Source organism: Zootoca vivipara, chromosome 4 (genome assembly GCF_965207765.1).
Source record: "Zootoca vivipara chromosome 4, rZooViv2.hap1.1, whole genome shotgun sequence".
Classification (NCBI taxonomy): domain Eukaryota; kingdom Metazoa; phylum Chordata; class Lepidosauria; order Squamata; family Lacertidae; genus Zootoca; species Zootoca vivipara.
The window spans coordinates 49,302,971-49,326,318 of record NC_142587.1 but is presented as its reverse complement, the minus strand read 5'-3'; the positions used below and the strand labels follow the sequence as shown (position 1 = coordinate 49,326,318).

General features: G+C 41.1%; 1 protein-coding gene across 1 annotated transcript in view; it reads left to right on the top strand.

Annotated features, from left to right (window-relative positions):
* BACE2 (beta-secretase 2) overlaps nt 1-16,501 on the top strand; it is a 41,929-nt gene extending 25,428 nt beyond the window's left edge. Inside the window, exons 5-9 of the mRNA XM_035114869.3 lie at nt 615-749; nt 3,841-3,942; nt 7,997-8,146; nt 10,795-10,963; nt 13,345-16,501. Of these exons, the coding sequence (XP_034970760.1) occupies nt 615-749; nt 3,841-3,942; nt 7,997-8,146; nt 10,795-10,963; nt 13,345-13,598 (810 nt within the window). The 3' untranslated portion in view covers nt 13,599-16,501. The remainder of the gene's footprint in view (nt 1-614; nt 750-3,840; nt 3,943-7,996; nt 8,147-10,794; nt 10,964-13,344) is intronic.
* The last annotated feature ends 6,847 nt before the right edge of the window (nt 16,502-23,348 follow it).

Below are 23,348 nucleotides of genomic sequence, written 5' to 3'. Positions count from 1 at the left end.
GAAGTGGCTTACTCATGCTGGCCACATGACCTGGAAGCTGTCTGTGGACAAACGCCAGCTCACTCGGCCAGTAAAGTGAGATGAGCACCGCAACCCCAGAGTCGTCTGCGACTGGGCCTAACGGTAAGGGGTCCCTTTACCTTTAAGGTGCTAGTGGACAATTTTTTATTTTTTTTATTTCAACTTTCCCCTGTTATTTAAAAACTGTCTGTGACTTGATCTTGAGAGGGGAGGGGCAAACAAACAAACATAAAGCATCTCAGTCATTTTAATAGCATTTGTGACATAGAGAATGTCTGACTTCCCTGGGTTTATTACTCATAACCGGTAATACCTGAAATTATACCTTCTATAATTCTGTTCTCCCATGTATCTTAAGACACAATCTTAAGTCTGAGCAGAAAACTAGCCATGTCCTGATTAAAATATTTTTTAAAACTGCTTTAATTTAAAAAACCTGACTGGGTCCGCAATGCATATGTTAAACAAGTGGTTTTAAAATGCGTGTAAATACAACTTAAGTCCCCTAAGCACCATCTGAGAGGGGGACATGCAAGCTCTATATCTTTACTGTTGTGTGTTTGATTGTGCGGCAACCAATGTTTCCTTTTCAGGTCCTGGGTGGAATTGAACCAAGCCTGTACAAGGGGGAAATCTGGTACACACCTGTTGAGAAAGAGTGGTATTATCAGGTTGAAATACTCAAATTGGAAGTTGGAGGCGAGAACCTTAACTTGGACTGTAAAGAGGTATTTATAGCAAGAAAGCACAATTTAATCTTTCTGCATTCAGGGGTGGCCAATATGATGTTAGTCGGACTGCATGTCGTGCCGGTCAGCTGCCACTTCACTTCCCTCCTAGCTGTGATGCCTTCCCCTCGCTGAAACTGGGAGCAGAGTGTCAGCAAGGGAGAGAGAAGCACTGGGTTGGTGGGTGCAAGAGCCCTTGAAATGTTCTTAGACTCCAACAGTTAGGGAGGGTGGGAGTTGTGGTCTATTAATGTATAGAGGGTGACCACCCCTGCATTCCAAAAATCTAGTGTAAAATGCTAATCGGTATATGTGGAGAACAATTGGATTAGTGTAGAATCCTAAACATACTTCAGTTGTGTTGAAAATGAATTTATTTCAGAGTATACAAATTTAAGTTAGAGTATGTAGATGGTAGGAAAAACACTGTTGCAGATGCCAGCCCTTTTTTCATTTACTGTACAACTGTGTAAGTAATACAGCGTTACGCATGGAGCTTAACACTGTATCCCTGGAAAACGCCCTGTGGAAGCACATATTTTGTCACTGGTTATCACTATGGCACAATCTCCCAAACCTGTATTTGATACAATGTATGTGGAGAGATGATTTCCAGAGCCCACGGGTAAAAATTTTACAACTGAAAATTACGGCGATGGGAATCTCCCCATCTAAATTACTAGAGCAGGACATAGTTCCAGCTAAAAAAATAGTAACCTGTAAACTAGAGGAGATGGACTTGCAACAGAAAATGGTGTTGGGCAATGGTACCTGCTCACCTCTAAACCTTGGTTTATTACCCCCTTTAAAGCTCCCAAATTATTTGAATTCCTTAACTTCTTCAGCTCATAGATACGCCTTTATAAAGGCAAGATTCAACCCCTTCCCATCGAACATGCTGAGTAATAGATTTTCCAATGGACAGATATCACTCTTATGTGATTGTAATTGTGGGGCACCGGAATCGTTGCATCACATAATCCTTGATTGTGCTCTTCACTCATCGGCCAGGAGCAAGTTTCTTGCTCCATATCTAAAGGGAATTGCCGATGATTCGAATGAAGCCAAACTGAGATACCTACTAAATGATGAAGACCCCTTAAGATCACTCACAGTTGCCAGATTCTTGATCAGCGTCCTATCCCTAAAGAAGAAAAACGGACTCGTGTGCGGCTCGGATAACCCTTTTAAACCATGATTTATGTTTTAGGATGTAATTAGGTAATATCAACATTGATGTCTTTTATTAATTTATGAGCAGAGGGCGATGTTTATGTTGCAAATTTATTGTATTGTATGTTGTTGGTTTTTTGTTTCTGTTTTGTTTGTTTTTTGTAGTTTTTGGCTGTTTTAACTTTGGAGGTTTAAGTACATATGTTGGTATGGGAAATTGTTGTGTGATGGGCCAATGGCCGTAATAAATATCAATCAAATTCATTTGCATGCATCTGCTACCCTCAGTTTCTCTTCCCCAAATCTCTTTTCTACTGGACTTTTCCCATGATCCTTTCATGAGTTGTCATGTACTCTGGCATCCCTAGACTTGCCTGTGAAATGTTGTAAGGTGTGCAGGTTTGTCTGCTACATGCAGTTCTCCCTCAAACTGACCAGTCTGGCCAATTTTTATTGCTAACTAAAGGTAGAAAAGTAAAGATTTACCCCCTTTCCCTCAGATTGTCTTTAAAGAACCCCCCCACCACCACCTTTTTTTTGCAAAATAATCTTTGTACTCCTAGATGGTGAGACTCAGCTTCTCAGTAACTGTGGTGGTTTTTTCACGTCTTAAGGTTGAAATAATTTTCTATCCTATTTCTATCATGTTTTATATTGCTGTAACCTGCCCAACTGAAGAGTGGGTACTAAAACCAATCACAACAATAACAGCATGGATTAGAAATATAATTAATCATATATACATAGATACTGGGGGGAAAGCCCCACTGAACGTGGGTGGTGCTGTGGGTTAAACCACAGAGCCTAGGGCTTGCCAATCAGAAGGTCGGCAGTTCGAATCCCGCGACGGGGTGAGCTCCCGTTGCTTGGTCCCAGCTCCTGCCAACCTAGCAGTTCAAAAGCACGTCAAAGTGCAAGTAGATTAAAAGGTACCGCTCTGGTGGGAAGGTAAACGGCGTTTCCGTGTGCTGCTCTGGTTTGCCAGAAGCGGCTTTGTCATGCTGGCCACATGACCTGGAAGCTGTACGCCGGCTCCCTCGGCCAATAACGCGAGATGAGCGCTGCAACCCCAGAGTCGGTCACGACTGGACCTAATGGTCAGGGGTCCCTTTACCTTTACATAGATACTGCAGGGAAAGCCCCACTGAAGTTGATTAAGACTTGTTTCTGAGTAAACCGGCATAAGACTGGGCTGTTAGTTTTACTGTCTTACAAATGTGACAGGATTTATTATACTGTATATGTGTATATTTATCTGCCATGGATTCAGTGGCTGGCTCTTGTGCTAACTGCTCATCTTTCTGCCTCTGCGTCCCTCTGGCCAAGTCCTTGTCCGGTTCTTCTCCCACTTTTAGAATTTAGCGCTACAACCCCTAATGTATCATAATTCAGATATGCATGGAAGTCATCCAACAGGCTACACACCCACACACCAGAGCAATTTTTTTGCCCAGTTCCAGTGTTGGAACTTGGGGTTCCAAGGCAGGCAAGCTCCTGCAACTTTGACATCTGTCCACACCTGCTACAGACAAAGTTATCCAATCTAGACATGGAAATAGTTTCCTCTTGTTCAAATTCAGGCTGTCAGCTGAGACTCTTCTGTGAAGTATGATGATTGCCATCCTGTTCAACAGGCAATACATCTCACAGGACCAATTGAGCCTGGGGTCAGAGCTGGCTTTCCCATTAAACTTCTGCTTAGACTATGCTGGGGGAATCCTGCTTGGGCTCAAGGGAGCTGAGAAATGTCACTGCCTCCATAATGGGGATTTGGAGGAGGGGTGCAGAGAGGACCTGACATCACAGAGGGCCCCTATGCTCTGCCAGCGCAGCACCAGAAGGAGCGGTTGTTATTGACTTTCCATTGCAGTTTGCTGCTACAGCATGCTGATGTTTCGTTCCCCTTTCCCCTGTTTAGTACAACTCGGATAAAGCCATTGTAGACAGCGGCACCACACTCCTGCGCCTGCCAGAAAAAGTCTTCAGTGCTGTTGTGGGAGCAATTATACAGAAATCCTTGGTAAGTTCCAGCTCATGAGACACGTTGCTCCTTAAAGGAACCATTTTAAATAGCTGTCTTAGGACAGCAGTTTCTCAGTGGGGGGTGCCACTAAGCCACCTCTTTCCATCACAGGTGGAGGGAGGCTTCTTAGGTGAGGAAGCGTAACTAATTTTTAATCACCATTTTTTTAAAAATGGCATGATTTTGTTTCACCCTAATGTATTTACAGAGTAAAAGCATTCTAACCTTCTCCAAACTTTGAGGAGTTTGGGCTAAACCTAATGGCTTTGTTGGCAACCGTTCCCAAAATAAGTGCTCTTTTGCCTTGCAACACAGGCTATTGTTCTCTTAAGAAGAGACATTGTGACAGTGAACAATCTTGTTTGCTCTAATGGGTTTTTATCTATGTGTGGCTTAAGGCCCAGTGTGTGGATTGTATTTACCAAAAAAAGTTTGTGTGTATTTGTTATATTGGTGTATTTGTCAGAATGGCAAAACCGAGAATCCAAAATTATGACCATGGTTCTGGCTCCAAACCTCTGCCACAAGGAAAGTCCACTCACATGTGAGCCTCTCTCTCTCTCTCTCTCTCTCTCTCTCTCTCTCTCCACCCACCCCCCGATTGATACATGCGGTGCACAGTGTGCTATGGTAGAAGCTACCTAAGTAGTTTGTCAAAATATAGTGTGTATTCTATATTTCAGAGGTGTGGAAGCTGAGGTCATCCAGATGTTGTTAGACTCCATCTTGCATCAGCCACAGCCAACATGGCCAATAGCTGGGAATTATGGGAGTTGTATTCCAACAACGTCTAAAGAGGCCAGTGTGGTGTAGTGGTTAAGAGCAGTAGACTCATAATCTGGGGAACCAGGTTTTCGTCTCCGCTCCTCCACATGCAGCTGCTGGGCGATCTGGGCTAGTCACAGTTCTTTGAAGTCTCTCAGCCACACTCACCTCACAGAGTGTTTGTTGTGGGGGAGGAAGGGAAAGGAGAATGTTAGCCGCTTTGAGACTCCTTCAGGGAGTGATAAAGCGGGATATCAAATCCAAACTCCTCCTCCTCCTCCTCCTCCTCCTCCTCCTCCTCCTCCTCCTCCTCCTCCTCCTCCTCCTCCTCCTCTTCTTTCTCATTCCCTGTTATATATTAGGAAGGAACTGCAGATTAAATAAATAGGGGGGAGGAAGATGGAAACATATTTTCTCCTTTGCTTCTCTGATTAATAGCAGGAAGGTAAACCAGAATCAGGAAGGATAAACTACAGGTTTCATATTCTATGGATCAGAACTTCTATTCTGAAAAGCATGAAGTGTGGAAATGTCCAGTAGCTGTGAAGGCAGAGAGATAAGTGATGGGAGGGAGGAGACATTGTCACTGGGAAGGGCTGCCCTCTGCTCCTGAATGCCATCTTGGCACTGAATGCACGGGGCAATATCTTTTAGTCCTGCACGGAAAAGGAACAGCAGCACGTGCACTAGGAAGTGAAAAGCTGGCTGCCTCCCTTGAGACTGGACTCCCCCACTGGCTGTTTTCTTAAATGAAAAGAAAGAGAAGGAAGGAACTGAGCCCAGAAATAATGAATGGAGGCTGTGCTTTGATCTTATGTCAGAAGAAGAGCCTATCTAAATTCTTCTAATCTCCGACAGAATATTTCAGCACCACTTGTAGGTTGAATTGCTCAGTGTGAAACTAACCGTATGATTCCAGGTAAACCTATTCACCAATTTGCCTATTTCTCACTTAACAAATAATGAAAGTAGCAAACTGGCTGATCTTTACATGATTTTTGTTCATCTGCAGTAAGAATGGCTAGATCTGCATCCAATGATGGATATGGATAATAATATTTGTAAAATTGCTCCACTAGTGATATATTATCAAGGGGGGGGGGTGTTCTAATGCATTTTGGGGAAAATGTAGGAACTATGGGTAACTCTATATGATGACTTAGGGCTGTTATTTCAATTTGTTAATCATCATAACCTGTCACTTCTAGGTGTTAAATAATATGATAGGAAAACATCCAATGTAATAATAAAACAAAATAAACATAAGAGCCAAGCATCACTCAACAGGTTGCAATATTTTTTAAAAGTGTTAAACCTGTTGTGTGTTTTTTAATGTGATATTTAGTGTTAGTCATACCTAAGCTTGTTGATCTACTGTGGATCTACTGTAATCATGACTGTAAATATGACTAACATTGGCTATTACACTACTTTTAAAAATCCCTATTAAAAGCCTGGGAGAAAAGGAAAGTCTTAGTCTATTCCTGAAATGACATTAATATTGGCTCCAGGTTATTTAGGGAGACTTCATTTCAGGGAAATGAAGGACCCAGGTGGCGCTGTGGTTAAACCACTGAGCCTAGGGCTTGCTGATCAGAAGGTCGGCGGTTCGAATACCTGTGACGGGGTGAGCTCCCGTTGCTTGGTCCCAGCTCCTGCCAACCTAGCAGTTCGAAAGCATGTCAAAATGCAGGTAGATAAATAGGAACCGCTACAGCGGGAAGGTAAACGGCGTTTCCATGTGCTGCTCTGGTTTGCCAGAAGCGGCTTTGTCATGCTGGCCACATGACCTGGAAGCTATACGCCGGCTCCCTTGGCCAATAATGCGAGATGAGCGCGCAACCCCAGAGTCGGTCACAACTGGACCTAATGGTCAGGGGTCCCTTTACCTTTACCTCATTTCAGGGACAGTAGCTTCTCTCTCCTGTTTTTCCCTTTCTGAGAGAGTCCTCATTTTCTGATATGTTTCTCTTATCTATCGCTGTCCCTGCTGCTACCTTTTCCGCGTCAGTTGCTAGAGTTGTCATTCTCCTGTGCTGTGTCTTGCCTTCCCCAGGGTCTCTAGAAGCTAAATATTTGGGGGTTGTCCTGTTGGCATATAAATTCATGAACACTAAGCTGTCATATAGTGCACACATCCTGACATTCCATGTGCTGGTGAGGCTCACTTTATTGTTTACAAAATGTTGGGCTCTCTCTTGTTCTTTCATATCTTTAACAAACAAACACACACACACTTAGACAACAAACACCAGAGAGGACAACGTCTTTGGAGATTGTGCATTACAGCCTGTTGCAGAGTCAGTGAATAGAGTTGAAGCAGCCAATGGTAGCAGCTTAGCAATTGTGTTTTGGGAAGGGAGCAGCTGAAGACAGCCATCCCTTGTATGAGAATAGGGTGGTAGTTTTGTGCAAGCATATCTTTTTTTGTCTGAAATGTCTGACAGTTTGTTAATAAAGTGCTCAGTATCAATGTACACGCTCAACAATAGGACTGTGGAGTTGACCTTTTCTTCTTCACTCAAACCATATTTGTTTTGGTGGGAATGTTTGCTAATGACAAGGTGATAAGAGCTTCAGCTGCGTCAGAAAGCAAACACTGAGCACAAAGGACTCAGCTTAAGGAAGTGTATTTGTCCTATCCTGTATTTGTATATTTGCATTGGTGTATTTTGTGCCTCTCAAAAATTGTAAATGTGGGAAAGAAAGTTAGCTTGACTTGCATGGGTTGTTATATAGATTTATGTTATTATACTGCATATTTTTTTCTTGAATATGTTCTTATTGCACTTGAAATATATAGTTCATGCTAACACATGTCTACTCAGTTCTTTTGAAAGCTTTCTCCCAGGTAAGTGTGTAAGGAACTCCAAAGTTCAATCTGATGCTAACTCAGTAGAGGTGAAATGAAAGAAAGGGCTGACAGGGTTAATTATCAATCCAGTAAAATAAATGGACAGATGTCTTTTTTAGCAGAAAGGCCTTTTGATCTTCAAAAGCTTGAGGCTTTAATCAGCAAGGTAGGGAACAGAATCAAGGCTAGTTATTGTTCAGAGGTCATGATACAATGGACTCTTCTTAGTTATTATATCGCTTGCATAATTTCCCCACTTCCAACGTGATTTGCCATTGCCCTTTGAAACCAGGATCACATGCTCCCAGCTGCTTTTCCCCCAGGAATTTTGCTAATGCTTCTCCTCAAGACTGTGCCTGTTCATAGGTGACAAAAAAACCAGGATCTCATTAATTCAGCCTAATGTCCCCACCCCCTCCATTTTCTGTATAGATTCAAGAATTCTCATCTGGATTTTGGAGTGGTGTACAGCTTGCTTGCTGGGCTAAATCTGAACAGCCTTGGACCTTCTTTCCAGAGATATCTATCTATCTGAGAGATGAAAATTCCAGCAGATCATTCAGGATCACTATCTTTCCACAGGTCTGAACAAACCCTATATTGTAGTGTTTGTCAAGAGAAGCAATAATTTCATTGATCGTACGGCACTTAATGAGTACTTCATTGAAGATTTTGGCATTTGTATATACTGCCTTTTTAAAAACAGGAAGGATTTATAGTGCTGCTATTCTTTCCCACACTAACTCAGAAGGTTGGCTGCCCATTGGTGGAATCTTGCTGGTCTCCTCATCACTAATGGTCCGGTGCTTGCTTATCGTTCTGTAGAGATCTTTTCAGTGGCAACACAATAACTCTCTTCACATGGCATAGCTGTAGTAAGCTAGCATATCCAGCCAGTTGGAATGGGAGGACAGGATTATGTCAATATGCCAAGCCCCCATCCATATGCAGTTATTTCAACATCAACATAGAAAATCAGAGTTTGCAGTCGCCCAGATATGGCTGACTGTACAAGGGTACAGTTCAAAGAAGCATAAATTCCATACAGATATTGTATTGAATATGCACAACCCCCTCCCATTCTGCACATTTGCTGACTCTGCCATGGAGTCCATAACTAAGGGAGCATGTGAGTCCTTTAATCAGCTATGACAATATAGTGAACCATGCACATCCATTACATATCAAAATGTTTTAAATCCAAGAATGGGGACCTTTTGTTAATCTGGATTGTAATCAATAGGCCTGTTCCTATTCTGTGATTCTATATTTTCAGGAAAATGGTGGCTGGTTCACACATAATAATTCTATGGAAATGTGCAAGTCTCTTGCCAGACTTGCTGCCAGTAGATTTTCATGGACAGTCTTTTTGCACCATGCTGGTGTTATAGACCATTATAGAAGTCTTTTCAGTCATTGCTCAGGTGGAGCACCCCTGAATAAATTCAATCTGCCTAGGATCCTGACAGCAGACACTTATACTCCTGGAGTGTCTACACGGGGGTGGGGGGTGGTCATGATGTTTGAACTATCCCCTTGGTTCATGGAAATGACACAATGGGGTCCAACTAGTCTTAGCCAATTTATAAGAAAATCTGCTTTTAGACTAACTGTAGTTAATTCTTTTCACAGGGGGAGGAAGTACTAAAATTCCTTCTCCCCCCCCCCCAAAAAACCAAGAGCATTAATGAAGTGGTATTTTATGAAGCTATTATGATCTTTATCATCTGAGTATGCAAAGATTGTGAAGCCGATTGACGAGAGTCCAGAAATTATTCATGTAAATCTGATTATCTTGAAATATTTCTGTAAGCTTAAGTGTTTCCTTGCCCATACTTTCAAGCAGCTTTAATGAAGCAAATGTGACTTTGAAATGGCCTCCAGTTGTAATTCCAGACTTAAACTTTTAATGAGCAGCCAAGTAACATAGGGACCTGTTTTTGCCTTGATGGCATTGTGCATTCTGAAGCCTAATTTATTTCCATATATTGTTAACAGTATTTTAGGGAAATACATGCACATTGCTAGGTAGAGTCTGGATCAGTTTTAATTTGGAGTATATCCTACACAAAATTGCAGTTGTTTTTCTTATTTCAGTAACTTTGTTGCCGTTGATTTGTGGAATGCAAGCTTGTTACACAGGACCCTGTTATCCTGGCTCCACCATTTCTCTAAGCCAGGTTGTCATGTATGTCCCAAATGCAAAAGGGTGCTTAAAATGCCTACCTGGGACATATGACATACTTCAGAAGAATTGACTCTGGCTCTCATTGATCACAAGGTCACTCCCTCCAAGGTGAGGGGACAGATCTTTTAAAGGTTTAGCTGCTCTTGCCACTTTGGTCTCTCTAACCATCAGGAATCCAGGCAAGATCTTCCACACCACCAGAAAGTTGACCATCCTTCCTGTCCACTTATAGGTAGACTGAGATAATTGTGCTGTTAGTAATTAGGACAAACATTGTCCATTTTTGGAGTGATTGGGCTCTTTTTTGCTTTTAATATTTCCATTGAACCTTATTGCCTTCTTCCTTATTTATTCTTAACGAAGTTTCACAATTTGGACTAGTGGAGTCAAGTGTATGACGGCCACCCTCAGGATTTAGGAATCTCCACTTGCCTAGATCACTTTGGATTTCACACTATTGGAAGTCTTAAGACCAGAGTTGGTAAAGCCAGGAACTTGCCCTATTCTGGGGGAGGACTGGGGGGAGCTAGCTTTACACTCTGAGCAAACCTGCAAGGAATTGGCTGGAGAAGTGAGTTGTGCTGGTCCAGGATTTAACCATTAATTGGATATCTCCAGTTTTCACTCCTGTTTGTGGTGCTATAGGTTACCAAAAGATGGTGGTAGTGGTGGTGGTGGTAGCGGCAGCGGCAGCTACTGAATAGTAATACCTAACTGGCAATACTGCAGGGCTGTTGGAGAAGGGGGGGCACAAGAGGCTGTCATGAGTGCGCTCACGCACATACACACACACACCCCTAGCTGAAGTCAATTGTATATGGTAAGGAATGGTGGAAAGAAGTATGCAAATTTCTGTGTGAAAAGTAAGTAGGGTTTATACACTTTGAGTTCTTGACAACTTAAAACCCGGCATTTCTATAGTTAATGGAGTCATTCTACCATCCTTTGTAATTTGGTTGCATGTTCAGATCTTATCTGCTAATCTTCTAAATTTAGGTATATTGCTGCTCCTTAATTGTCCTTTTTCTTTCCAAATAAACAGCTTTATATTCAGCCTGCTTTTGAGACTAGTCAGAATTTACGCTGTTATCGTTTTGGCATCTCCTCTTCTACCAATGCCCTGGTCATTGGTGCGACAGTGATGGAAGGATTCTATGTCATCTTTGACAGAACTCAAAAGAGAGTGGGCTTTGCATTAAGTACTTGTGCTGGTAAGAGACCACTTCTGAATAGCATATACTTAACAATTTAAGGTAGCATCTGAAGTCTTTTATTTTTATTTTTATTAATTGGATTTATGTACCACCCTTCATCAAAAGATCTCAGGGTGGTTCACAATATAAGCTTAACAATCTGCTTTTAAAAAATCACATAAAAGAACCTTGTCCAAATACTTCAAACACTATTTGCAAATCTGCAAATTATTCTTTAGCGCTGTGTGTGTGTGTTGCAGTTTTAATCTTCACAACAATCTTGTAAAGTAGGATAGGCATACAGATTATTTGCCCAAAGCCACCAAGGAGCGTCAGAAGTGAGCTGGGCTGGTATCAGAAGAACCACGCAACTAGTTCCATGTGCCCAAGGGAACTATGGACTCACATTTCTTCAATTCCTATTCCTTGTTAAAAATTACTTTACAAACTGAGGGAAATGTCAAATGCAATTCAGCATTATGCAGGGAGCTTTCTTGTTTAGAAGGGATTGGGAATCCTGTTGGGCTTCAGCCCCAAAATAATTATTTGAATTCCAGCTTAGGCCTCTTGGTTATACCTGAACCTGAATCATACACACGTGCATGATGGTCTCAGATTAGTACAAGCTTGTTCTGGAAAGTTTGTAATTGGTATGAGCTTTTGTGTGCATGCACACTTCTTCAGATACCACACAAAAGCTCATACCAATGACAAACTTAGTTGGTCTCTAAGGTGCTACTGGAAGGAATTTTTTAATTTTGTTTCGACTACGGCAGACCAACACATCTACCTACCTGTAACATGAATCAATGTGATTGCCCTTTTGAAATAACATGCTTTTTTTGGAAATGAAAAGCCAAAATGTATGTTGGATGTACTTGAATATAGAGTTTTATTAATACTCTTATTGCAACTGTAATAAGATTACTTGATATTCTTAAACTGTCTGTAATATCTTCCCATTTCAGATAAATATCTTCCCATTTCAGATAAATTATTAGGTAGGGGAGAGGTCGGGTGAGTAGAAAACCAATAGATAGAATATGAATCTTTTGATGTACAAGAACAGGAGAGTTAACAGGGACCTGAAATCATTCCTTTTGTAGAAGGAGAACAGAATGTTCACTTTGACTTTATTTTAAGATGAAATACATTTATTTTGTATTCCGTGTGACTTTCATGTGGGAGTAGTATGACCAAATGGGAAATAAACTACAGTGAAAAGCTTAATTTAATGTGTAGCTGGATTTTGTTTCTATATTTATCTGGTTGTTCTTAAATATGCACACTTCCTTTAGCTTATATTTAATGGAGAACTTTAAGTGTTATCACTATATGCAGTCCTAAACCTACCTACTCACGGGGCTTTGCGGAGCAGCAGCAGAGTCCATGGATTGGCTGCTCATAACAGCAGCTGTGGAAGATCCGGGGTTGGGGGTCTGATCCCTGCATCGGCTCCAGGCTGGCCACAGTGATCTGGTTCAGTTCAGAATGGCACAGTGATTGGGTCCAGCAGATCCCAGGTTGGCTTTTCCCCACACCTTGCCCATCCTTGGAATGTCCCATCATGGGGATTTCTGCTGATAGGAGTACCATCAACACTTGTGGGTGGTTGCTGGGAGGCTTGCTCAACTGGGCAAGCTAAGTGGAGGAACACCTCTGGTCAATTAAAAACAAGCCTACAGCCCAGTACAAGGGCAGGTTTGGGTTACTCTCTCCATATTAAACCATGGTTTAGTGTTACGAAAATTAGCTGCAGATAGTGTTGGGGTTACACACGCCTGCCTACAATGGCCTCTGGCACAACCACAAGAAGATCAGAAGCTTCGAATTCCACTTTAGATTAACTAAACTCTAGCATTGCATTTGAACATTAAGCTGTGCTTATTCTTAACTATGGTTTGTTGAAACAAGCCAAACTGGAAACTGTGATTGTCTCAAAACAGCAATAGCTTGGCTTAATAAAATGAGATGTGAATGAGCTTCATGCACCTATACTCAGCTACATCCCATGATGCAGAAAACAACCCATGAAGTCTGAACTGTAGTTCCCTGAACTGGGAAATGATGGTTTTTGGTTTATCCCCAAACCATCCAGAATCTTAAATGGCTTTTAATTGGCTTAATATTGATACATATGAACCAAAAAACTAACAGAAAAACAATAGCAAACTGAAACTTCACCTCACAAAGGAAGGGGTGAGTGGCTTTTCACACAGCTTTTCACGTATTTGCTTATTAAGCAGACAGATGATCATCCAAGCATAGCCATGGTTTGAAGTTGTTGTTGTTGGTTTAGTGTACTCAGCCCTAAATATTTACCGTATATGCATATAACAGTTAAAATATGTAAACCTTTTAAATATTTGTGTCTCTCTCATTCCTGTGTGCTCTTTTAGAAGTTGGAGGTTCTCCAGTATCTGGGATTGACGGTCCTTTTGAAACTACGGATGTAGCAAGCACCTGTGTGTCCACAATATCCTTCCATGAACCGTTGTTGTGGATTGTGTCCTATGCACTGATGAGCTTCTGCGGACTTGTCCTTCTGGTGCTCATTGTCTTACTGCTCCTGCCTGCTCGGTGTCGTCGTCATTATTCTGACAATGGCATTGTAAATGATGAATCGTCCTTAGTACGGCATCGATGGAAATGAAGAATTCAGTCTAAGCTCAAGGAATACTTGCATTTTGCTTAGCAGTACTATGGACAGGCTGTTCCAACCAAAGGTTTGGAAGTCCAGGCTTCACTCCTTGCAAACTTAAGCACATGTTTCACCAGAAGATGTTCTCCAATTCTGCTGCCTCATAATTTTTAAGCTTTTTTTCTAACAATTTTTTTGAACCAAATACATATATAATCACTCCAAGTGCTACTCTGCTTTTCTAGTTGACAATCATGCAGCTGAGCCAATAAGTAAATTTAAAAAAATGCTAAATACTTATTCCATAGTTCAAAAAAGATTGGCTTCTCTAGTCCCATCCCCACTCCACTCTATGAAAAAAACAAAAAATGTTTGCATGTGTTTGGTAAGCCATTATTCAAACTTTGGCTGTCAAATCATAATGATGAACCAAAGGCTTTATTTATGTCTGTTTTTCTTCCTATCCCAATTTTAAAATAATTTTTTTAAAAAAATCAGTTGGTTGATTGTGAACCTACATCAGTGGGCAGTGGAAAAGGAGGTTAGCAATACAGATTTAATATATTTTCCCCACCCCTTCAAACCAAGGAGAGGATCTGTCACTTTCAATGGATCTCTCTTTGTAACTCTCAGGAGAATTGAAGTAGGGAAAAACATTGAAACCAAAACCTATTGTGCAGCCTTAGTATAAAACAAGACTACCTCCGAATATACAAGGATGCCATTCATAAGTATGATGCAAGTAGACCTGTTCTTGATATAGAAAAAGATTCATTTCACGGGAATACAACACAACTACTCAATTTTCTTTAAGCTGTCCTTTCAAGATTTTTTTCCACTTAATGGCATTTGAAAATATTTGACTTTGCCACCTATATTAGCATCCTGTGTTCTGAATCCATGCATAGCTTCAAGCCTTTGTACATGCATCCTGCAAAGCAGATGGGCTGTAGGGGCAAGTGCCTCTCTTTACACCTTTTGGTTATTTCTCTAATGCCTAGCAATTGAAATGAAAACAATGCAATGTAAGGTGAAACTTCAGTTGAAAAGTGGTCCATTTGGGTGTGGCCACAGCTGCGAAAGGCAAAGGGGTGTTTTTTTCATGAATGAACAGTGAGCTAGGAGGTGGGCCAGGTGATGAATATGAACATTTTAATATCTATGGCAAGAGTAAGGCTCTAGGGCCTTATGTGCAGAAATATCTACGGCCATGCCAACTTATGCCCATGTATCTGTACATGCTTAAAGACAGACTGTGTTGAAATCAGTATGTAGCAGCAGCATTCTTACAACCCATTTAGGACAGTTTTTCCCCACCCCAAAGGCTTCTGCAGGCTGAAATACTTGTATGAATAGGCTGTATCCATACTCAAGTCTTGAGACTTTTAGAGAGGGAGGAATCTGTCTGAAAGCACTGAAAACAAAACTCATGGGTTTTGCATAGGTTTCTAGTTGAGAGTCAAACTTGAAATTTATTAAATTAGTAAAGTGTTTCTACTATTTGATTTTCAATTTCCTCTGTACTTAATGATCCAGTGCTGCAGAAGCTAGGAAACGCTTTAATTATGATAAAGACAGCACAGTCTCTTCTCCCTCATCCCAGTGATTATCACACTCTTATTAAAATTCTTCCATGTGCTTGGTTGATCACTCACATGGGATTTTTGATGTCCAAGCAAGGATGTGGAAAATAGCAGCTCTTGCCATATAGACTGGTGGCTTGTATGCTTTCCTCTTCACATTTTCCATGGTTCTGGTTCCATTACACATCACATTTCAATACCCTCATGGATGCTTTTCATACAAGCTTATAGTGCTTTAGTGCACAGGCAATAAAACTGTTCCACCAGTGATGCCAAGTCAGAAACTGTGCTTTGCAAAGGTTTCCATTTCATGTTCATACTGTTCCCTAAATACAATTGGACGAGACTCTTTACCTTCCATAGTTTGTCCTATGATGGATCTGGATATCAGGTACGATGGGACTTTTCTACAAAGTGGGGAAAATTATGGCTCAAAATGTTGATCATACACAGCTGTTAAGCCATTCTGAAACCCAATCCATCATACAGTTTTGCCTTTTATTCTTAAACCAGAAAGGCACGTGTCAGAGAAAACTAGTTTTCTGTTTGTTGTTGTTGTTGTTTAGTCGTTTAGTCGTGTCCGACTCTTCGTGACCCCATGGACCATAGCACGCCAGGCACTCCTGTCTTGCACTGCCTCCCGCAGTTTGGTCAAACTCATGTTCGTAGCTTCGAGAACACTGTCCAACCATCTTGTCCTCTGTCGTCCCCTTCTCCTTGTGCCCTCCATCTTTCCCAGCATCAAGGTCTTTTCCAAGGATTCTTCTCTTCTCATGAGGTGGCCAAAGTATTGGAGCCTCAGCTTCACGATCTGTCCTTCCAGGGAGCACTCAGGGCTGATTTCCTTAAGAATGGATAGGTTTGATCTTCTTGCAGTCCATGGGACTCTCTGTTTAGAGGGAAGTAAATTATTCTGCTCCCCTGCTTCCGATTTGATTTTTATGGATCATAAGTAACATTCAAAAGCAAGCCCTTTTTTCTTTGAAGTCACACACTCTCACACACACTGGTTGTGTGTGTGCACATGTGTATAGAATCTCTTCATCACATGGCAAGCTGTCAGCTATTGTCTGTGTGAAGAATACCTAAAACCCTTGAAGCCTTTGCTGATACTGAAGCAGGGGAACATGCTGGCAGATTATCTGAGCATCATTATAAGTTTTCTTTTTAATGACAAATTTACCTGGAGATTTTCACTTGGCAGTATTTCACTTCAGTGCCTATTAAATACTCTTGATTTCATTTTGAATTGGTAATTAGGACACTGTAAATATAAATACTTGAAAAAAGCATAAGCAATAATAAAATGTAATAAATTACCAGTGGAAGATATTCTAGTAGTTTATTGTTCTGTTGCACTGACAAGGTTCAATTTTTAACGTGAAACACATTAAGAAAATGCACTGTGAAATACGTTGCACCTCTCAGCTTTGCACGCAACCCCCCCCCCTTGCATTTTTCTGTTGTGAAAATTCTTTAAAGAAGCTTGTAACTAAATTAAAACAAGAAGAATGATTGGGACGGGGGGGGGGGGGAGAGAGAGAAATTGCCCAATAATATACATTGTTTTAAAAATGGGTAACGTGCTTTCCACCAGACTGCCGTTCTTGACCTTCAGCTGCTACATCCTGCTCTAAACATTACTCCTAATTTGCCGTAAAATTTAATTTTGTTCCCTGACTTTTAAAATAAAGATATATTAGTGGAAATACAGGCTTCAGACTGAAGCACAAGGTTGTATCAGTGTGCATGATCAGCATACTCACGTGAAGTATCTGCAGCTGGCCAGTATCTCTAAGGGGCAGCAAAAATATGTGGTCATGTGGCTTGGTTTGCTAGCTTTAAAAAACACTACAGTTTCCACATTAGCATACAGTGGTACCTCGGTTTAAGTACACAATTGGTTCTGGAAGTCTGTACTTAACCTGAAGCGAACTTTCCCATCGAAAGTAATGGAAAGTGGATTAATCCGTTCCTGACGGGTCTGCGGAGTACTTAAACTGAAAGTACTCAAACCGAAGCGTACTTAAACCGACATATGACTGTATTAGGCAAGATTAGAACCTACTTCCGGACAAGTGTATTGGAAAAAAAAAAGTTAAGTGTTTTGCTATGGGGAGCGTTCAGATATCAGTTTTCTGCCACCTCCATTCTGAAATGTTTTTGTTCAGCAACAGCTGTATCTCGTGAGACTGCTGAGAATGCTATTGGAAGAAACTCTCTGTTTGACTTCTTGGATCACCTTAATGCAGGCATCCCCAAACTGCAGCCTTCCAGATGTTTTGGCCTACAACTCCCATGACCCCTAGCTAACAGGACCAGTGGTCGGGGAAGATGGGAATTGTAGTCCAAAACATCTGGAGGGCCGAAGTTTGGGAATGCCTGCCTTAATGGCTTTACTGGGAAAGAGAATAGATAGAATGCAGGAAAAAGTAAGCATGTGTTTTCTATAATATACAGTGCTCAGTGAACTGAACCTCAGTGCAAAACATTTTGTTACTATACTTCTGCAATAGGTGCTAATAGCAGTTAATAGTAATCCTGCTGCATCTCAAGATGGTTTTCTTACTGGAATGAAGGCATATTGGAACCTGCATGTATTGTAAGCTAGATCATTTTTCTGCTGCTCTATTAATTGTTTGGATTGTTCCCATATTCAAGGTTTGACAAGGCATTATCTTGAAAGATCATCCAAGGGACCCACTTCCATATGTTAGAATTTTGCATGATGGATTCTGGTAGTATTAGAAACTTGTGCCAAGGTAGAATAAGTAAAATATATGTAATATATGTCAAAGTTGGTGCTGAGCAACTGACAGCACTCTTGAGATGATTTAGGAGCCAAGAATCAAGAGCCATGAGATGGACCAGTTGTCAGAACTGATAAGCAAGGCAGGATTGAGGAACAAGAACAAGCTTGGAGTAGCAACTGATGAACAAGTTGGGGCCAGAGGACAGGCACACACCATGGCTTAGAAATGCCTTGTAGTGCAAGGAAGGGTCCACCTTTTATACTCTGGACCCACTGACCAGCCTTGGTGGGTGGAGTCAAGCCACAAGCTTCTTCACTGAGGAGGCTGCTAGCTGCAGTTCAATGATTTACCACATGAGGCAGCTACCTGGAGATTCCAGCAGTTCCTGACAGCCAAGAGGTTTAACCTCCTTATTTAATGTGGTAACTACTCTAGAAAGAAGTTGTGATGTTGGTAATTTTAGATAATGTAAAGCATCTATGATATTCTGCAGTGTTGAGCCATGCCAGAGGCTTAATCGCATTTTTACTTATTTATTTTTTAAAAGTTTGTTCCTTGATGTCTGTCAAGACTGCCTAAAATGTTATCTTGAGTCTCCTACCTCTCTGGGACCTACTTGAAATTCAACTTGGGCTAGTTCTGTTCCACAACCTTTTTTCCTGATAAGCTTTTCCCCCTTCTTCATATTTAGGAACGGGTGGATTAATTCCATCTTCTGAAAGGGGTGCTTTACATTTCACAGAAGCCATTGTACACAACTACAACATACAAAGCTTTTGGTTGCTTTGAAAAGCGAATTTTAACAAGTCTGACTATATTTTTCCTCAAAACCACAGTGTTAGTACATTGTCAGGGGATGTGTAAAGCATTTGCATTTATTTTCAGCCATATTCTGAAGGGGAAGGGGACGTCCTATTGGGCAAGCAGAAGTCCACTCACTCAACACTGGATTCCACCCATGTAAGATTACAGGAGATAATCTGCCTACTAAAATTGGGATGGATGGATTATGAAATATGTGCATAATGATTCTAAAACTGAAATCAGCCTTCCCTAATATAGCGCACTTTGTATGGTTTTGACTGCAGCTCTCATCCACTCCAACCAGCATGGCCAGTGGGTGAGAGACATTTGGGGTTGTAGTCCAAAACATTCGGTGGTTGGGGAAGGCTACTCTAAATGTCTTGATTTGTTCATACACACACACGACAAAATATTAACTTCTTGTGGCTACCAACTTTAAATGTTTAGATACTTATTCTTGTTAAGGATTATTATCTCAGTTTCTATTATGACACATTGTATTTGAGTCTCATGGAGCCATTCAGGAGACATGCTGTTGTACTAAAGCTTTCCAATGAAAAAACAGTATCTTCAAAATGGAGAATCCTCACAGCTTTCAAATATTCTTTTAAGTGCTTACTGCATTCATCTTTAGTAAAATATGTTATTAATGGATTGTTGTATTGAAGTACATCTTCCCTATAGAAGAATGAAATTGGAACCATAGAATTTGCAATTCTATTAACTGGTTTAAACTTATCTAAATATTGTACTGTTAGCGCGTTCTTATGATTACATACAATTTGAAGTATGTTTCAGAGAAGCAAGCTTCACTCACTGCATTAGACCCTCAGACAGGCACACTATAGGTGTTCATAACCTACCGGTAGTAAGCAGCCTTAATATCTTTTGCCAATAAGAAAATGTTGGGCCTGAGTACGTAGTGTGTTATAGGGGAAGTGCTTTAAGCAATTGGTTACTACAGTATTTCTGTCTTCCATGGACTCGTATCCATGGGCAAATCTTCCTTGTAATCTGAGGACTTTGCATTATTATCAATCTTTTGCTGACGGTGCAGGGTGGGGGTGTTAAATGATTGAAATTACTGTAAAAAGGAAAGAAACTAATCCTGACACGCTGGACTTTTGTGTGTTTGTGCAGCTCCTGAGCATAAAAATGTAGCACACGGTTTGAGAGTTTTGAAACTGTAAGGAGGTGTCCTATTTGTTTTGATACAAGGGTGTCCTGGTGTCCTCCTTTATAGAGGACAGTCCTCCATGTGAAGGGCTTTTTAGTTTTGAACAATAAGGGAGAGAAGGGGCCTTGGCATTGACTGCAGCTGGACAGTATCAGACTGAGCAGGCAGGAACACAGAACACAGTCTTCCCCGCTGTTATGTGGTCCAGCGGCCACTCCCATTGTTGAAACCAAAATAATCCTGCAATGTGTTAGTTTGCTGGTGAGAACTGCACTGTATGTTTTGCTTTTTTTGTAGTTAACAACAAACAACAAACCAATGGCCTTGTAGTAATAATCTTCCTAAAGTATTGCAGAGGAAGGCGACTCCACTGAAAGGCACCAAGCAAATCATTAAGATGTTAGGAAAGAGGATTAAACAACAATGTGTGAACTGTATATTTTGGTAATACAAGCTGAGCTTCTAAAACTGTCTTAAGTTGGTACAGTTGCTTAGCTTACTGAATACGGTGGTACCTCGGTTTACAAACGTAATCTGTAAGTCCGTTCTTAAACTGAAACCGTTCTTAAACCGAGGCGTGCTTTCCCTAATGAGCCTCCTACCTCTAGTACCCTTCCACCGTTGGGTTTCCATTTGTAGACCGGGGTAAAGTTTGTAAACCAGAACACTACTTCCAGTTTTGTGGAGTTCATAAACTGAATCGTTCATAAACAGGACTGTTCTTAAACTGGGCTACCACTGTATCTTTTTTAAAAAAAAAAATCCTGATACACATCTAACTTTCAGACCAATTAAAATCTGTTGCTCTGGAGATGCAGAGTTGAAGGAAAGCACAATCTGGCCTCTGATGTCCACCAGGAGACTAGCTAAGGGCTACTGGGTTGTGCATGCATGCCAAATACAGGGAGCCCCGCCTGTCCAGATCAGATGGTCCTGCTGAGATGATGTCATTTTAAGAACTGCTGCTTGAAACTTGCTGGCTTCCCCATTCCCTCCTCCATTCCTTTTGTATCATGTCTATTAGATTGTGAGCCTGAAGGCAGGAATTGTCTCGTCTTTCCATCTCTTAAAACACTTTTATTTAGGCACTGTAGTTTGATAATAAACCACAGCGGGCCCAAATCTTGCATTACTAACACTTTTTAATATGAGATGCTAGAAAACTTGTCAGTCACTACTAGATTATTATTTTTTACCTGTTCATAAATTTTGTACTTCCAAGCTTTTCTGTTCACAGATGTACCGTACATGGAAATATTTCCTGCTGATTTAAATTAATAAACTTAATTTAACCTCTTCTGTGTGTCTGTGTGTGTGTGTGCGCGTGTACACGCTTAATGTTCTTGATGTTTATACCATGCCGTCAGTGTTCATAATGCCATTACGTAGGCAGCATAGTGAGGAAATGGAGGGAGGCACATGGAAATAGGCAGTGACTTTGGAATGAGAATCTCTTCCTTCACGTTGGGTGATAGGTGTTTGGAGGAGCACAGGTCACAGGCAGTGATGCAAAGAGAATTAATAATGAGTGAAAGAATTCTGAAACTCCTGGAACTGGTACCAATTTGAAAACAAATTCAATTTGAAAACAAATTGTAGTTATAAAGTAAGCATAGAATAGGTCACTGGGCTAGCCTTGCTGAAGTATATGACACTTAACAAAGTGCTGTAGAAAGGAATTAAATGAAGTATAAATGAAGGCAAATTTGACCCAAGGGCAAAATATAAATACGGTATATAGCTCAAGAATACAACAAGCTGGACTGAAAAATGCAGCAAGAAACACTAGCTATGATTTGATTTCACACCCAGGGGAAGGAAAGAATGGGGGGATGTTATGCATCATAAACATAGACATTATTTTCTATCTTTTGTACAATTAAAAATCAAAAGGGGAATAAACTTATTTCTGCTGTTTAAACCCATTCTGCCAGCTACTGATGTTAGCAACAAATACCGATCAACCTGCAGGAAAATTTACTCAAGTCATGTTGTAAGACTCAAATGCTTCATAAGGCAATACTGTATAGGACCAATATGATGTGAGATCCATCTAGATATGGCCCTGAGAGATGAAGGAAAAGTGTAGGTACATAAGAAAGTTATAAGAAAGCATAATTTTCAAAAAAACAAAAACAAACAACTTTGTGGTGCGTGAACAAATTCAAGAGAGCCTTAATTCTGGTCTTAAGCAACATTTTTTTAAAAAAAAAATTGGATGTTTATTATTTATGTTAAACAGAAGTATTGCAGTGACTTACAGCATATTTAAGGGACCCAGGTGGCGCCGTGGGTTAAACCACTGAGCCTAGGGCTTGCTGATCAGAAGGTTGCCGGTTCGAATCCCTGTGACGGGGTGAGCTCCCGTTGCCAACCTAGCAGTTCGAAAGCACGTCAAAGTGCAAGTAGATAAATAGGTACCACTACAGCGGGAAGGTAAACGGCGTTTCAGTGTGCTGCTCTGGTTTGCCAGAAGGGGCTTAGTCATGCTGGCCACATGACCTGGAAACTGGGCTTTTAAGGTTCCTACCTTCCTTACTGGGAAGCAGGTGGCGCTGTGGGTTAAACCACAGAGCCAAGGGCTTGCCAATCAGAAGGTCAGTGGTTCGAATCCCTGCGACGGGGTGAGCTCCCGTTGCTTGGTCCCATCTCCTGCCAACCTAGCAGTTCGAAAGCACGTCAAAGTGCAAGTAGATAAATAGGAACCACTCCGGCAGGAAGGTAAACGGTGTTTCCATGTGCTGCTCTGGTTTGCCAGAAGCGGCTTTGTCATGCTGGCCACATGACCTGGAAGCTATACGCCGGCTCCCTCGGCCAATAATGTGAGATGAGCGTGCAACCCCAGAGTTGGTCACGACTGGACCTAATGGTCAGGGGTCCCTTTACCTTTACCTTACAGCATATTTAAAAACATACATTATAATAAGATATTCATACAAAACAATTCAATTCATTAAATATATGGAACACCCACACACATAACAGCTGCAGGAAGGTTGGATAGCACACTAGTTGCTAAATTTAAAGATGTCTGTATTAGTTCAGTTGATCTAAAAGTAAAATGCACTGTATCATTCACAAGGTGGCACTCTTATACAATCTTCCAAATGAATTGGAAGTCCCCATTGCAAGTTTAAGCTGCCGAAAATGACACACTGCCATACATATCTCCTGCAACTAAAAGAATAAATTGGACACATCTAGTTAATAGTTTGCACCCTGTATTTTCTATTACACTGTCCATAGGACCACCTCCTCTTCTCTTCGGTAAGCTTGACGTTGCAACCTTAGAGGTTGTAAAATGAGTGGCAACAGGCTTATATGAAAAAAGTTTATTGGTAACTCAGAATGGGGGTGAGAGAGGCTTTAGCAATGAAATAAGGAAACACGTGGCATTGGGTGTCGATGTGTAAAAAGTTTCCATGCTGTCTGTAGAGGCATGTAG